Below are 17,159 nucleotides of genomic sequence, written 5' to 3'. Positions count from 1 at the left end.
CCTCTTTGAGCCAGAAAACACCATAATATTGTTATTAACATATCACTGAGCCCACTGAGCAGAAACACAATACACTTTATTTAACAACCACACAGCAACTTATGGTGATGATAAAACCAACATGAGTGAAAGTATGATTTCAAACGATATTATGAAAAACATCAGCAACCATCAGCTGTCTGCACAAACACTGATAATAACTAATAACAGCATAAGCAAAGAACAGCAACAGATCAAAGTAGGAGCCTCTTCTCTGGCCTCAGCGGGCCTGTCAACCAATCACATGCACCTGCACAGACACACAAACACACTCCATTCAGCACCATGACAGCAACATGGCCTAATGCCAGGTACCAAAAAGATGAAACTGAGCAACATTTATAGAAGGTTTGCAGTATAATCCAGACAAACATCTGAGCAAATGTGCATTTCTGTTAAAACAATGCACAACCACAACAATTTCAAACCTGCACAAGCTATAAATACAGCACTTTCCTCCCTTTTTAGAAGTGCTTTCGTCTGGTCTTCTTTGAAGAAAACGCCCTAATTGTGTCCTTAAAATACAAATGAGGAAGGATGTCATGCTCAGTAGACATCAGTGTGAGATGACTGACTCGGTCTTGCTGCTTGATTGCAGTCTATTTTTCACCAAGCCCAGTTTGGAGAAGACCAAACAAAACACACGAGCTGCTGATGGTGAATAACAGAGCCATTCTCTGGGCACACACTGAGTTTGCGTTTGAAATGCATTTTTGAGAAAAATCTTCTCTGCTGTTTATATTGGCATTCCAATGCCGACATGTTAGCATCTTTATTTTGACAGGACTGCGGTCCCATTTTCGCCCAATAAGCGCGCACTTTTGCGTCAATATTGTTTCCCCAGCGGCACCACCACATTGAGACACCACAATTGTGATAAAAGCCCAAGCAAGGACAATTTTCCCACGTTCCTCGGGTCATTCCTGAGCAGTTTTTGCAGTGTTGCAGGTGTGTTGTCCTGCTGGGGGGGCACTGCCATCAAGGAGTGCTGCTGCCATGAGGGGGTGTATTCGCTGCTGTGTTTGGGTGACTGGTGTTTGTCAAAGAGACATCCACATGAATGGTAGGACTCATGGTTTCACAGCCGAACCTGGCATTGGAACACAATGATCCATGTTATTTATTTCACCTGTCACTGGTTCTAATGTTGTGGCTCTCAGTGTGTACACATGTTAAATGCTTTTACAGATACATGCAAAACCTCCACAATGACACACAAATTCACTAAAAATCTCCACAAATAGACCAAAAACGTCCACAAATTTGCGTAAAACTTTCAAAGATACATTCAAAATGTCCACAAATTCACTAAAAACGTCCACAAATTTGCTAATAAACGTCCACAAATACACAAAAAACTTCCACAAATTCGCTAAAAATTTCCACAATATAGGAACACATGCCCTTTTGTCTTCATCACAAGGGTCTGCTTCCTTTCCCCTTCCTCTAACCTCTCACCTCTCAACCACATGACAAGATTAACTTAACAAACAAAGCCTATCAAAGCCATCTGTTTGACTGAATATTCGCTTCTCCCCCCCAAAAGAAGATGTACTCCTTTTTCCTCAGGTCAAACAGGTCAAGCACGAGTCTTCTCCTCTCCACAGAGTGGGAAGATGTTGTCTTCGAACTATCAACAGATCACCAGAGACCTTCTGTTATTAATTTTAACAACTAAGCACAACAGAGTCTTCTCTCTCTCCACATCAGAAAACAGGGAAGAAGAAGTTGGTTGGGTAAAGACGACCCAGTCCCCCCCCCCCCCCCCCCACCGGTCAAACCGTTTTATGACTCTGTCTGTGACATTCCAATCTTGCTGCAGTCTCTATCCTCATCCAAATTCCAATACATTCTGAATAACTATTAAACTACAATTTGATCTTCTTAATTTTAGCAGATTCCCAAATAGCCTAAGAATGTCATACAATAGATATTTCCCATGTTTGAGTTTGAGGTCTGGGAGAAACCAGCCCCTCCCCTTGGTGATGGGGACAGATCCTTATTCTTCTTTGTGTAATACTTGTGTTATTTACCAGTTAAATGTCTGATATGTTTTGTTAAGATAGAACTACAAGGAATATGTATAAGTCCTTTGTCCTACTGTGTATTGTATACTTTATTGTTTATGTTGTATACTTTATTGTTTTATGCCTTAATCATGTTTTAATTCTTTTTGAATGATTAGTGATCAAACAACAGTTTAGTTATATTAAACTTTTGTGAGTCTAAACTCAGATCACAGGAGGTGTGACACTGTCAGCCCCCCCCCCCCCCCCTCTTTCAGTCTGCCTGCTGCAGCTCATAAAACAGAGAGAAATGCTCTCTGCTCCTCTCTCTCTTCACTCTCTCTTCTCTTCTGTCTTCTCTTCTTTTCTTTTTCTTTTTCTTTTTAAAGTAATCTTTACTTTTATTTTTGCAACAAGCTCTACGAAAAGCAAATTGAAACACTACTTTAAGTGCTTTACTTTATCCAAGTTTTTAATAGAACGAAATTATTTTCTTTTTGATTTTTGATTTTAATATATCGTTAAAGTATCACCTCCTGATCCAGAAGAAGGTAAATTGGTTAAGGATCAGAACTTAAGAACCACCATTTGAAACAACAAAGAAAAAGTCTTTTTCAAGACTATGATCATCTGATGAAGAACGTTGCAGTCATTGTCCGCTTCAGAAGCCAACAAAAGAGACTTTGTGTGCTCCCAACCGAGATCGACTCTGCCCCCAGTGCTCCCTAGGCGGGAAAACCCGCTGGGCCTTCGGACCGAGAGTTCCTCAACAGAGTACTGGCCTTCCATTGGACCTACGCGCTGTGCCGTAGTCCAACCCAGAACTCTCAAAGAGACCAAGTTTCAGGACCTCCTGACTCCCAGACAAAACAGGCTGAACGTCTTCATACAGCTGGATCCACACACTGAGTGGGGATCTAAAGTTCTGACTTCTGTCTAAAGTTCTGACTTCTGTCTAGGTTCTGACTTCTGTCCGGTTCTGACTTCTATCTTGTGAATTTAGGAGAATTAAGATTAGGGTCTCGTAAGTATTAGTATATAATTTACTCCGTAATAATTCATATATAAAAACCAGACCGTTTAACTTTACCATCTGCCGACGGTCACATAATTTCATTATTTTCCAATTGCAGTCTTTACCTTTTCGGTTGTCTGTTGTTGTTCGTCTAAAACTGTCATTTATTTTATTTTACCCCAAATGATTTAGTCAATAAACATATATAATCATTTGTCTTCGTCTGGAACTTAATTTTAACGTGGAGAATCGACGGATACATGCAAAGAAGTCACTGCTTCAGAATATGAGATTGAATAAATTGATTTGAAATTGATACTCTAGCTGTCCAAGTCAAACATGTACAGTTAGATGTTTGGAAGAGTTCCCTCCGGCCTATTCCGGTAAATCAAACAATGGAGGTGGTGCCCCATCTACGAGTATATTATTAATCGCCAGTGATTAATTACCCTATAATCAAATAGCAGTGTATCTCCTATACATTACACCCTACATATTTTATGGTGCCGTCCGTGTGAGTCCCATATACGTCCCTACACCTTTTATGGTGCCCCATGTGAGGCCACCCCAACCCCAAGGTTCTCTGCATTAAATTAAAGGGATAGTGCGGGTTTTTTGAAGTGGGCTCATATCACCAATCAGCCAGCCTCAGTTTGGAGAAGTAGAGAGCGCTCCAGTCCAGACGCTCAGCTTTGTACTGCAGTGAACAGGGTCCAGCAAAAATGCGAAATTAACCACCTAAAACAAGGCTCACCTGAAATGTTTTACATCAGTTCAAGTGTAGGCTGTATAGGTAAAATTCACACCGCTTTACCGCGCCGTCAGACCTCGCTTTCTTTTGGCACTACATTTTCTCAACTGCAGAACCTCCGTATCCCTACGCACTAGCGTAACTGGGCAACAGCTGATCTGTGAGCGGCAGAATACAGCGCGATACCCAGTTGCTGGACGAGAGGTTTACTTTCGATAAAAACGAAACTTAACTCTCCGTATCCTTCCGCATTAGCGCTTATGCGTAGGGTTACGGGGGTTCTGCGGTTGAGAAATGTAGTGCCAAAAGAAAGCGCAGTCTGACGGCGATGTAAAGCAGTGTGAATTTTACCTATACAACATACACTTGAACTGATGTAAAACATTGTAGGTGAGCCTTGTTTTAGGACCCTGTTTTTTGCTGGACCCTGTTCACTGCAGTACAAAGCTGAGCGTCTGGGCTGGAGCGGCTCTCTATTTCTCCAAACTGAGGCTGTGCTGATCAGTGATTATGGTAGGAATCAGATCGTCTATAGATATGTACTTTATATGACCCTACTTCAAAAAACCCAAACTATCCCTTTAACTATAGACAAACATCAGTTGTAATAATCAAAACCCAAGCTGTTTTAATATCACCTGACTGTCCATCGAGTGATTAGTGTGATACTTAACTTTATATTATATTCTTGACTGCACACACCTTGAATTGTGCATGAACATAAAACTTCGCTGAGCTTTAAGAGTTGCTTAAGATAAAATTAATGTGTACGAATGCTGCATTGTGACCAGATTTGTGAGTGATAAGAGAGCTTTCCAGCATCGCTTATGTTGAAAGTAACGTACCCAGATTCTATGTTGTAACCAGATCTGTGGGTTGAAAGGCCGTTTAGAGCCACCGCGCATTATTCTTTTGTCCAGATGCTGCGTGTAACCAGATCCCTGACCTATTTGCATGGACAAGTGTCACCGTACACTTGAATTGGACCGGTTGGGCGAGACTCGGTGGCTGCGCATCACCAGCACTGAGGACCCGTTCCTGTCATTACATTGCCACCTGCTGCGCATTGACAGGGGTGTGTAGTGGACACAGACCCTCGTGTGTTCTGATTTGGAGTAGCTAACTAAACCGAAGACAGCTGTGTTAAACAGTGAGAGGTTTCTTTAAGGTACCACTCCGTGTAGTGAAGTACCAAGATCGGTTGCCGTGGCAACAATCCTGTGAAAAAGGACAGTGTGTTTGACTGTGAAAAAGGGGCGAAGAAATCCTCCTATCGGTTTAGCTTGTGAAATCCGAAGTAAAAGAATAAAATGCTTACTGCGGGTTGAAAGAAAAAGTTTAGACTGTGTAAAAGAGGTGAAAAAATCCCTCGATCAGTTTAAATTGTGAAATCCTAACTAAAAGAATAAAATGGTTGTGCAGATTAAAAGTTTTCTGAAGCGCTGGAAAACTGTCTGTGAGAAGAAATCAGTTCCGCTGCCTTCGCCCAGAAGTTGCTGTTGAGTGAAAAGTGAACTCAACTGCTGTGAATTCCATAGCTTAGAAGTTGCTCCCTCAGTGGTCAAACCACCACTGAGGCAAATCCTGCTAAAACAAGTGGGGGTATATCAGTGGGCGGAGCTAAAAAGCCTCTCCCTCTTTCAATTGCTTACTATTCGCAAGGTTCCTTTGACAGGGACTTAGATGAAACGGTTTGAAGCATAACCTGTTCGAACCCAAGCCCGGTGGTACTCAGGATACCAGTGCTTACTTAAAAGATATAGAGTCATATCTAAAGGAGACTCTCAAATGTCATAGTTGATGAAAAAGTCTATCTAATTAGAGTAACATCACATCAGAAAGTCAGCAAATTCATCAAGCGCCAATCTCGCCATGTCAAAAACAGCTATAAAGCCCTCAGCAAAGTACTGATGGATGAATTTAAAAGTTAAACACAAAGACAGGTCTAACTACCGATTTAACTGTCAAACAGGGAAGACAAGAGTCCCCTCAAGAATCCTACAAGAGGCCTCATAAAGCCTACTTCCGACCCAAGAATGAAATAGAAATTATTTAGGTATTAGAGTCTTACAGCTAGTCATGACAGTTACTAACACTCTAAGACTAGTACTTCCTACTAACCCTCAGAGGAAGTTAGGGTTATCAATATGGTTTCCTCCTCATTCTCTCTTTGCTATATGATTAAACCTTAGCATATGATATAGACAGACACCAACTTTGATCATGGAATGTGGCCCAGGGATACCTCGACAACGGGCAGTGTGACTTCATCGATCCAAGTTCCTGTTGCCGCAGTCATTGGATTGAAGTGGGGGAATATGTAGGAACACATGCCCTTTTGTCTTCATCACAAGGGTCTGCTTCCTTTCCCCGTCCACTGATTTCTCACTCCACATGACAAGATTAACTTAACAAACAAAGCCTATCTGTTTGACTGAATATTCGCTTCTCCCCCCCCCCCCCAGAGAAGATGAACTCCTTTTTCCTCAGGTCAAACAGGGCAAGCACAAGTCTTCTACTCTCCACAGAGTGAGAAGATGTTGTTTTTGAGCTATAAACAGATCACCAGAGACCTTCTGTTATTAATTTTAATGACTAAGCACGATAGAGTCTTCTCTCTCTCCACATCAGAAAACAGGGAAGAAGAAGTTGGTTGGGTAAAGACGACCCAGTCCCCCCCCCCCCACACACACACTTTATCCAAGTTTTTAATAGAACGAAATTCTTTTCTTTTTGATTTTTGATTTAATATATTGTTAAAGTATCACCGCCTGATCCACAAGAAGTTAAATTGGTTAAGGATCAGAACTTAAGAACCACCTTTTGAAACAACAAAGAAAAAGTATTTTTCAAGACTATGATCATCTGATGAAGAACGCTGCAGTCATTGTCTGCTTCAGAAGCCTTGCAAGGAGTCTCCAACAAAAGAGACTTTGTGTGCTCCCAGCCGAGATCGACTCTGCCCCCAGTGCTCCCAAGGCGGGAAAACCCGCTGGGCCTTCGGACTGAGAGTTCCTCAACAGAGTACTGGCCTTCCCTCTGGCCATTGGACCTACGCGTAGTCCAACCCAGAACTCTCAAAGAGACCAAGCTTCAGGACCTCCTGACTCCCAGACAAAACAGGCTGAACGTCTTCATACAGCTGGATCCACACACGTGAGAATGAGTGGGGGTCTAAAGTTCTGACTTCTGTCTAAAGTTCTGACTTCTGTCTAAAGTTCTGACTTCTGTCTAGGTTCTGACTTCTGTCTGGTTCTGACTTCTATCTTATGAATTTAGGAGAATTAAGATTAGGGTCTCGTTAGTATTAAAATTTACTCCCGTAATATTTCATATATAAAAACCAGACCGTTTAACTTTACCATCTGCCGACGGTCACATAATTTTATTACTTTCCAATTGCAGTCTTTACCTTTTCGGTTGTCTGTTGTTGTTCGTCTAAAATTGTCATTTCTTTTATTTTACCCCAAATGATTTAGTCAATAAACATATATAATCATTTGTCTTCGTCTGGAACTTAATTTTAATGTGGAGAACCAATGGATACGTGCAAAGAAGTAGTTGCTTCAGAATATGAGATTGAATAAACTGATTTGAAATTGATACTCTAGATGTCCAAGTCAAACTTTGTTAGATGTTTGGAATAGTTCCCTCCGGCCTATTCCAATAAATTAAACAACGAAGGTGGTGCCCCATCTTATTATTAATCGCCAGTGATTAATTACCCTTATAATCAAATAGCAGTGTATCTCCTATACATCACACCTTACATATTTTATGGTGCCGTCCGTGTGAGTCCCATATACTTCCCTACAACAAATATACAAAAAACGTTCACAGATTGGCTAAAAACGTCCACAAATACAGAAAAAACTTCCACAAATTCGCTAAAAACCTCCACAAATACACAAAATCTTCCACGAATTCACTAAAACCTTACACAAATTCACTAAAAACCTCCACAAATACACATAATCTTCCACAAATTGACTGAAAAACGTCCGCAAACACGCAGAAAACTTCCACAAATACACAAAAATCTTCCAAAAATTCACTAAAAACCTCCACAAATACACAAAATCTTCCACAAATTCACTAAAAACTTCCACAAATACGCTAAAAACTTCCACAAATACACAACAAACTTCCACAAATTCGTTTAAAACCTCCACAAATACACAAAATCTTTCACAAATTCACAAAAACTGCACAAAGAGACGTGAAACTACTACTGTTCTTCTTTCTCATCTTGCAGGTAACGGACGGTTGAAGGGACGAATCACCAAGACGAATAAGACAATCCAAACAATGGAGACAAGTCGCCACAGGAGCCTGAAGGGAATGCGTGAGTATCTTTCACCTGGACTTTACGAGGGGGATCAAACATGGCTGATACATCTGCAGAGTGCTGATTGTCACTGTTGGTTTCTCCAGAACGAGAGCAGCCAGGAGCTGAAAGTGTGGGCAGAGGAACAGGCTGCTGAGGACGAGCTGGACGACGGTTTCCTGAACTGAATCCTGATATCCTGTCATCAAGTTTTGTGGACTGACATGTTGTCTGGTTGGTGCTCGGCCCAGGACAGGAAGGCTCTGCAGCAGGTGATCCATCCATCCACAGAGCATCAGTGACAGAGGAGAAGTGAGGTGTCTGCTCAGAGCTCAAAGAATACTGAAAAGACTAACAGAACCAGAAGGAACTGCTGACGTAGCTTCTGTCCTCAGGCTGTGAGACTGCTGAACATCCTCAACAACATAGACTACTTTGGTTTCTGTCCATCTGTGATGAAGCATTAAATGAGTCAAACTGATTCTACAAGCCTGGTGTTGTCAAATGTTTTCTATCAGATCAGTTGGAAATGTTGTGCTGCTCAAACAGACTCACACTCTCGGCTGTATAGACTTCAGACACGAGAGCTCCACCGACCATCAGAAGCATCATGTTCAGCTCCAAACTGTCTGCAGGAGAACAAACAGAACCAGTTTTCTGAACTTGCTGTCATTCCTCCATCGTTCCCGATCCACATCAGTTCATTCAGAATCTCCTGTCGCTCACAATGGAACATTTTGGCAACAAGAGTTTTTGTGTTTTTGATACAAGCAGGAGGTTTTTTCTTTAATTAAGCAAACTCACAAACATTGATAAATTATTCATTAGTCTAAAATAAAGTAAATTACAAAGTTTTCAATATCATTATTTGAGGATTTTACTTGCAAAGTACACAGTAAAAGTACTTAAAGCCCCTGTACAGACTTTTCATTTAGTGTTGATTTTGGCGGCCCCGCTGGACGAAAGCGGTGGTGTTTTTCCGGAATGAAGACTGCATTTCCCATGAGCTCTAGCGCCCACTGTCATGAAGACGTTTGTCTGGCCGGCGCGTGTAGATTTGTTTTGGAAACGTCGGAAAGACGACGGGACTTGCTTTGAAAACATTTTATTTATTTTTTTTTAGCAGCTATCTGCAGCGTGCATATGGACGAGGTAATGTGTCTATTTGTATTTCTACTTGATATGATATGCCGCGGGTGAAACAAAGTAATGCTGCTGTTGCACTGCAATTTCCCAGCTATATATATTACCCAAGGTGCTACAGAGCTAGCGTTACAGCAAAGTCACAGTGATTGTGATGGATGTTTTTTTCTAAGTAAGAAACTGAATCTTTTATAATGACAGAGGAAATTACCGATGCATCGTTGCAGGTCAGCTGGGCTGATACACACAGCTGAAATGGATGCGTGATCTAAGACGCTTGTTGTCGTTTTTAAGAGTGTAGTATCTAGAGCTAATCTAGTGGTAACGTTAGCCAGCTTTGTTGTAACAACATAAATTAATGTATTGCTGTAAACTACATCCCGCATTTCATTTCATAAATGAAATAAAATTTACAAACCTGTCTAGGAGGAATCGAGCGAATTCTGGATCCGACCCTCCCTTCAAGCCCCGCAACTCTCTCCATCTCTGGAAGGAATCGCCAATGTTTATCCGTGTTTTAGCCCTAGCTCGATCGGATTCTCTCTTGGCCTTTAATTGGTCTTCGGTTCGAATTCTTTTTCTTTTCTTTGTCTCATTATCAGCCATGACAAAAGTTTTAGCTCGGTTAGCACTGGCTAGTGTAGCAACAAAACAGCTATGCCGTATCCTGAATGTCGTCAGTTCCGGTCTGACTGCCATAAATCGTTTCGTCAGTGGTCCGACCCGACCAAGGCCTTTCAGAGGTATAGAATTAGACTACTTAGAAAAAGTGTATCTTCATGCTGATGGGCTCATTTGCTGTTGTAGGTAACAGAGACACATCAGCAGAAACGAGAGACTTTTGCATATCCAGTTAAAAACTCCGTACAGGGGCTTTAACATTTTTCATGTAAGTAGTCTAGGAAGTACTAAGTTCAGCAGTATGATGAATCTTTGACTACATCTGCTTCCCTCGTCTCAAAGTTGATGAGTTGTTGAGTTGGTTTTCAGTTTAAAGCCTGAAATAAGGTGTGTGGTTACCACAGGCTGAAGATATCTACACGTGCTGCTCGACCACATAAAATACATCAGTAAATGTCCCACAGTTTAACTATAAAGCGCTCACGTGTCTTACAAACACACCATCACCTCTTGTAAACTTGTGGATTTCTCTGGTTTGAACATTGTTGTGATGTAAGAACACAACTCAACAACATACAGAACAAAGGTCGAGTCGTTTTTAGACATTTTAATGCAGAAATGTGACATATTACATAAATCTTTAAATCAAGTTGAACTCATTTATGATTCCATTTAATTTGATAGCAAATGCAGTCAGAGAGAAACATCATGGTTCAGTTAAACCTCAGTGAGGCGACACAATGGAAACGGTGACATCTGCTGGCAGAAAGCAGCTCCAGAACATGAACGCTGGTGATAAGAATGGCTTCAACACTGAGCTCAGAGGGAAAAAGCTCCACAGGTTGACTTCATGTGTGTGTTGATCACGTGATGTGTAAACCAGCAGGGTTGCGCGTTAAACTGGAGTTCACTGATGCTGCAGGAAATATGATGATCAAACTGGTGTCACGTCTAAAATGTTCCCCTCAAGTTCAACGTCAGGCTGCACTAGTGACACACAGATACTGAGCTGTAACTTAATGTGTGAAAATAGTTCATTACAAATATATTTAAAGTATAAACATGTTGTAGTTGTAAATGTGTGTTTGGACTGGATGGATTTGTTTGTGTTGTTGTTAAATCCAGGGGGCAGTAGGGAGGGCAGTTAATGGCCCCAACACATGGAGCTGGATGGTGGACTTGGTGACAGTGGAGCTGATCTCAGAGCAGTTCAGACTGCAGCACTGACAGTCATCTCCACTTGTTGTTATTGGTTCGTCAGTCACTGCTGGATCAAGCTCTCCTCTCCACTCCACCTCCCAGTAACACAGCCCAGTCAGAGCCTCTCCACCCACCAGCTGATGGTGCTGCTTCAACCTCTCTGGATCATCAGGACACAGCTGATCCTCTCAACACCTCCACCTAATACCAGTCCCACCTGTAGAAACATCAAGAGTGAGCAGAAGTGATACATGAGTGTTTCCAGAGACTCCCTCCATCAGCTGTCAGTCAGTGATATAAAGACCAGCAGGACTTCAGTCCTGTTCAGACCACAAGTGGAGCGGCTGTGTAGCGTAGCCAGCTTCCTTTCAGCTTCATGTTAACGTGTTGGAGTGAAGCTTACAGGTTTACTCTGCAGCTTTCACTCAAGTACACAGTGCGGACAACGCAAATACTCGGAGTGCTGTGGTCGGGATACGCTCTGACATCTCAACAATCCGCGACTTCGTGATACAGATGCGAGTTGATGTAGCCACCAATCGGGAGGACATGGCGAAGCTAGCAGCGATAAAAGCTGGAGAGGAGACTGATGAAATAATATAAAAATGCATTAAAGGGGCTCTTACACCATCCCAAGACCATCTCAACGAATAATAAATACACTGGACTTTTGCTCTCTATCAATTGGACATTCTGACTTTGTGGCAAGCCTGGCCATAAGATGAGGCCATAAGATGAGACTGTTGTTCACTCATGATGGACTAATATGGACACATGTGCAGACACACATGTAATCTGTATGTACTGTCTAGAGCTTGAATTCAGCTCTGTATGCTACTGCTGTAATATGTTTTGTCAAAGGTCATAACAAAAGAAAAAAAGAGAAGAAAAGAAAAAAGTAAATTGCAAAAGACAAGAAAAGATCAGGATGAAGATTTTATCCTGTGGGTAATGGGGGCGGGACTTGATAAGCTTTGGCTTCTCCCGCTTTTCCCTTTCGGCCATGTGTGTTGTATTATTTGAACAATGATGAATTGTGATGCTTATGAATTGACATGCCCGAAATAAACAAGATAAATAAATAAATAAATAAATAAATAAAAAGAAATAAACTGCAGAGAGTCCCTGAACGCATCATCGCTGCAGAAACACTTTAATGATGATTGACAGCTGTTAAAAACCAGAGTCTCAGTCACACCTGCATATTTCATCTGCTTTGAAACATTACAAATGTGTAAATATGGAGTCTGTTGTAAAACATGTGGAGCAAACAAAAGACAGATGGACAGATGAATATATGATGTTAAAGCTCCTACATGTTCATACACAGACTGACAGTCAAACATCAGCTGTGGTTACTGGACAGCTTCTGCTCTGTACAAACACCACATGGTTACTAAATGTAATGATGCTTCTCTGAAATCAGAGCAGTGATTTGCAGGCTTCAGTCAGACTGATCTGTACGGTGGCCCTGAAGGTCAAAACACATCAACATCTCAGAATACAGAAAAGGTGGGACAGCGTTCTTGTTTGTAATTGGACAGAACCCGAGTCCCTGTCCACATTTTGATGTTTTGTGAAATGTTGTTTTGACCTTCAGGGCCACCGTAGACCTGAGAGCTGTGACACAGATCAGCTGATCAGTTCTTTAGTGTTTTAGAGAGATCACATGTGATGAATGAGGACGACTGTCTCTACACATCCTGTGATGTTGTCAGCTGTAATCCAGCTTTACTTCCTGTAGACATGAACACAACAACAACAGTCGTCTTCACATTAACTCAACACCAGATCACAACAAGCTTCTGGCTCATCTGATTGGCTGACTGTTCTCTCTCTGTCTTTCTGTCCATTCATGAAGCCTGTCACCGTTCTCCTCTCACAGCTTCACTGAGGAAAACAGGAAATGCTGGATCTTCAATTTGACAATGACTGTGTTCAGAACAATACTGCTGAAACCAGCGTGGACTGACTCCAACCCTCTACTGACCTCAGAGTCTTCAGTCTACAGTGTGGACTGTCCTCCAGATAAGACAGCAGCTTCACATCTGAATGCTTCAGGTAGTTTCCTCTCAGGTCCAGCTTTCTCAGATGGGAGGGGTTGGACTTCAGAGCTGAGGCCAGAGAATCACAGCTGATCTTTGACAAACTGCAGCTCCACAATCTGAATAAAGAATAAATGATGAAGATAAAAATCATTTCATGATCCAATCAGATGTGTTCAGGTTTAAATGTGCAGCTCAACATCACTGTGTCCTAATTAAGGTGCTCTGATTGTTATCAGACGATATTCAGGGCTCCAGAGTGCGACCGTTTTGGTCGCATATGTGACCAAAAATTTTTAGAATGCACCTAAGGATTTTTCTAGGTCGCACCGGTGCATCTAAAAAATATAAATGTACTTTGCAAGCACATCATCTCTCTGTGTTCTCCTGTGACTGAACAGATTGGCTGTGGTCACTGCTCTCCGTTGTGTGTATTTAAAATGTGCCAGCGGCAAAACTAAAAAAAATGCGAGCGGCGCGACCGAACTAAGCGCCACAGCAGCAGAAGGGGAAAAGAAAAGAAAAGAAACAAAACGAGACAAAATGAGGCAAAATGAAGAGGGGCAGAAGCATTGAAAGTTTTTTCACTAAACAATCTAAGCCGACAACCACCCCTGCTGCCATTCCCTCGGTTTCTGCTGAGATGCCAAGCCCCGGTCCTTCGGCCGCATCAGACTCGGAACCAGAGGAGACAACCGAGTCAGAGAAAGAGCCCGGCCCCGAGACTCAAAGTAAAACGCTGAAAACGTATTCTTTCAGGCAGGACTGGTTGAAACAGTTTCCCTGGTTACGGTACGATAAAGGATGTAATATAATGCACTGTGTATACTGTCATGAGTGCGGTCAGAGTATGGCCGGTAATAGTGCATTTGTAAGCGGGTCAACAACGTTTCGTATCGAAACTTTAAAAAAACACAGCATGTCAAAAAAACACACTACTTGCCGGGACCGGTGTGTGGAGAAAGTTGCACAAGCACTGTTTTATTTGGGAATGTTTTATTGTGCTTAATGTTTTATTTTGCAATTTCAGCTCAGTGAAGCACTTGAAACACCTTATTTTTCTTATGTCAATGTCCTTCAAATAAAGACAAGGATTTCTCAATATCTTATTCTTGTTTGGAAATCATTCACGTTATATTAAAGTTATGGAGCCAGAAAGGTCTCCTTATGGCCTTAAAATTCGAGTGCACCTAAATTTTGTGCCAGTGCATCTAAAAAAAAAAGTAAGGCGCACCAGTGCAACGAATGCAAAAAGTTAGTCTGGAGCCCTGATATTGGTTCTGAATAGTTTGATGGGTGGTCTTTAAAAGGGCCAATCAGAAGAGCTGATCAGATAAACACAGGAGACAGTTTCTCTTTAAAGGGATAGTTCAACATTTTTGAAAATTGGCCAAGTATCTGTAGATCATTCTGGCTCTGAGAAGACTTATCTACAACTAATCTGTAACACTGTTGAAGGGGGGCATTAGTCTGCAGCTGATACAGTGGGGCCATCACAGAAGAACTGATGTAAGTTTTAAATTCTTTGTGATCCTTGAACAGTTTGGGAGCACACTCTGCTGATGTCGCACCTGTGGGATCTGATGTTGACGCTGATGCTAATGAGCCTTCATCAATGTGGTCTGCTTGATGGTGTTTGGTGTGTTCATTCAGAGATGACATTAAATTACATCCATGTGTCTTTTGTCCAGCGTGACTTTAACATCATCAAAGCTCCTTTTTCAAAGATTCAACACTTTCTATTGACAGATTTAAATGTGAGTGGGGCCACACCTTTCTGATGTCACATTAGGACGGTCTGTGTCCAACAGTGTCTGTCACTTTAAAACCAACAATCCAACATTAACACACACCTCACTGTGTGACTGGTCACCTGAGTGGAGGTGAGAAAGGAGGCGGGGTTTGAACTTCTCTCTCAGCTCTGTCTCTTCCCGTAGACGTGACGTGACCTGGCTGAGGTTGCGGTGTTTGCCTTCTTCGTCGGCGAAGAAGTGGAGGAAATTGAAATTCCATCAATGTTTGATTACAATCAACAACGAGTGCGATCAGTTTTCTTACCTGATGCTATGGGAACTTTGATGGCCTTTTTCTCATATTAATCTCCTTCAGAAATTATTCAATCTGAGATGTTCGGGGATCAAGACCCGTGTCAAGCCTGTCTTTTTGCAGAGGATGTTTTCATCTGATTGTGTATATATATATATATAGATATAGATATATATATATGTATAGCCTACACACACACACACACACACAGACAGACAGTTCATATTTAGAGACAACAGAATGTGACAGCTTTGTCATAATAACAACTTCAAATTTGGAAATTTGGATACTTTGTAACTGCTTCACTTCAAACGGTCACACAGTGGCGCATCAAGAGTAGATGAAGAGCCTAAATGTTGTCTTACTGTAAATGATCATCTTCTGTTTTCCTTGTAATATCACCATTAAATAAATTTGAACTTTGTCTATCTGGTACATTATAGTAAGTCTTGCCTAATAACAGTACAATACAATTTCAACAGTTATTCATTATTATGATGACAACTGTGCTTAGGTGCATGATTATGTCACAGCTGAGGGGAATTTGCTGACTACATTTAACAAATAAGCATAACTGTAGACACATAAGATGAAGCATTTTCTCATAGCAACATTTTTCACAATTAATGAAATACAATTCACTGAATGAATGAAATACGATAATCAGAACAAATGACTGAATCAGATGCCTTGTCCCGCTGCACCATCTCATCACACACAGAACAGCTCAGGATAATTCTTTGTATTGTTAATGTGACGGGAACAGAAAGGGTTAATTAATAAGAGTGGATAGTACAGATAACACTGGACACAGCAGTTAACCACTTCTCCATCATCACCACAAGCTGACAGAACTGAGCAGTTTATTGACGACATCTTTCAGGGTTGTTGCGTTACATGAAGGATTTTATAGGTTTATTCATGTTGACTATCCCACACGGCTGCTACTGATCTGAAAGTATTTGATATTTGAGTAGAAAAGAGGCAGAGGCCTTATGGATATGGAAATTCATCGGAACACACATCATATACGTCAGCGTAGATGAGAGCCAATTAGGGCAAAGTCCTGACGTCATGAAGGTGGGTCTTGGGTCGCGCAGTACCTGGAGAGCAACTGCGCGAATGCTCTGCAGCAGCCTCGCTCCCGCGATAACTTAAGGTCATGTGACATCAGATGCGGAGCAGAAACCACTCCCATCCAGGTCATCGTGGACACATTTTACCCAGCATGCATCACGATCTATGCAGCGCTGCGCAGCGCTGCTTGATCTTGAACTCGCCTATTGACCTGAAGGAAACTGCAGAGGAATTATGGGATTGTTCCCAAGGAACTGTGGTTATTGTAGTTGGATGTACGGACTCTAAGCAGCCTGGGAGGTCATTTTAACCCTCTGAGGTCGATTGACACGCCAGCGCGTCCAAATCACGTGACCAATTTAAGATGACGTAGCAGCGAGACAGAGCCTATGTGATTCTTGGTTCTGACTTTATGTGTTCGAGCAACCTTCAAACTATATACCAGTTTTTAAATCGTGTTGATATGCCAAGTAAAACCGGATTTATGATATATTATGTACACCATGCTTTTTCGCTAACGGTGCCGTCACGTTTGCTGCTTGTTTGGTGCAGGAAGAGACAGTAAAGAGATTGGGCTTTCCTCACGAACGTGTCCGCAAGCAGTAAGTGCAAGCAAAAAAACACGCTCCTATTGGTAGAAAAAGGCACCACACCAGCCAATCACAAAATGACATGGCAAGTCACGTGATTTGGTTGCTGAGGACGGGGGGGATTTGAAAGGGACAGGGCGGAAAAGTGAAAGCAGCAGTGCTGGTCACAGAGGCAGCGACAGAGATCACAAGTTTTGAGAGTTGAGAGATTTGTGACATTTAGCGTGTTTGGAGTGCATAGTTAGTGTCTTATGTAGTGTGTTTAGTGTGTGGTGGAGTCATTTTTTTGTTTAATGAGT

General features: G+C 41.8%; 1 protein-coding gene across 1 annotated transcript in view; it reads right to left on the bottom strand.

Moving 5' to 3' along the window:
- LOC115595356 (NACHT, LRR and PYD domains-containing protein 12-like) overlaps positions 1-17,159 on the bottom strand; it is a gene marked incomplete at its 5' end in the record, with an annotated part of 104,119 nt that overhangs the window by 17,883 nt on the left and 69,077 nt on the right. Inside the window, 1 exon segment of the mRNA XM_030439738.1 lies at positions 13,149-13,266. Within this exon segment, the coding sequence (XP_030295598.1) occupies positions 13,149-13,266 (118 nt within the window).

Source organism: Sparus aurata, chromosome 14 (assembly GCF_900880675.1).
Source record: "Sparus aurata chromosome 14, fSpaAur1.1, whole genome shotgun sequence".
In the NCBI taxonomy this organism is placed as follows: domain Eukaryota; kingdom Metazoa; phylum Chordata; class Actinopteri; order Spariformes; family Sparidae; genus Sparus; species Sparus aurata.
Note: the sequence above shows the minus strand (reverse complement) of the source record. Positions and strands in the feature narration are given on the sequence as shown.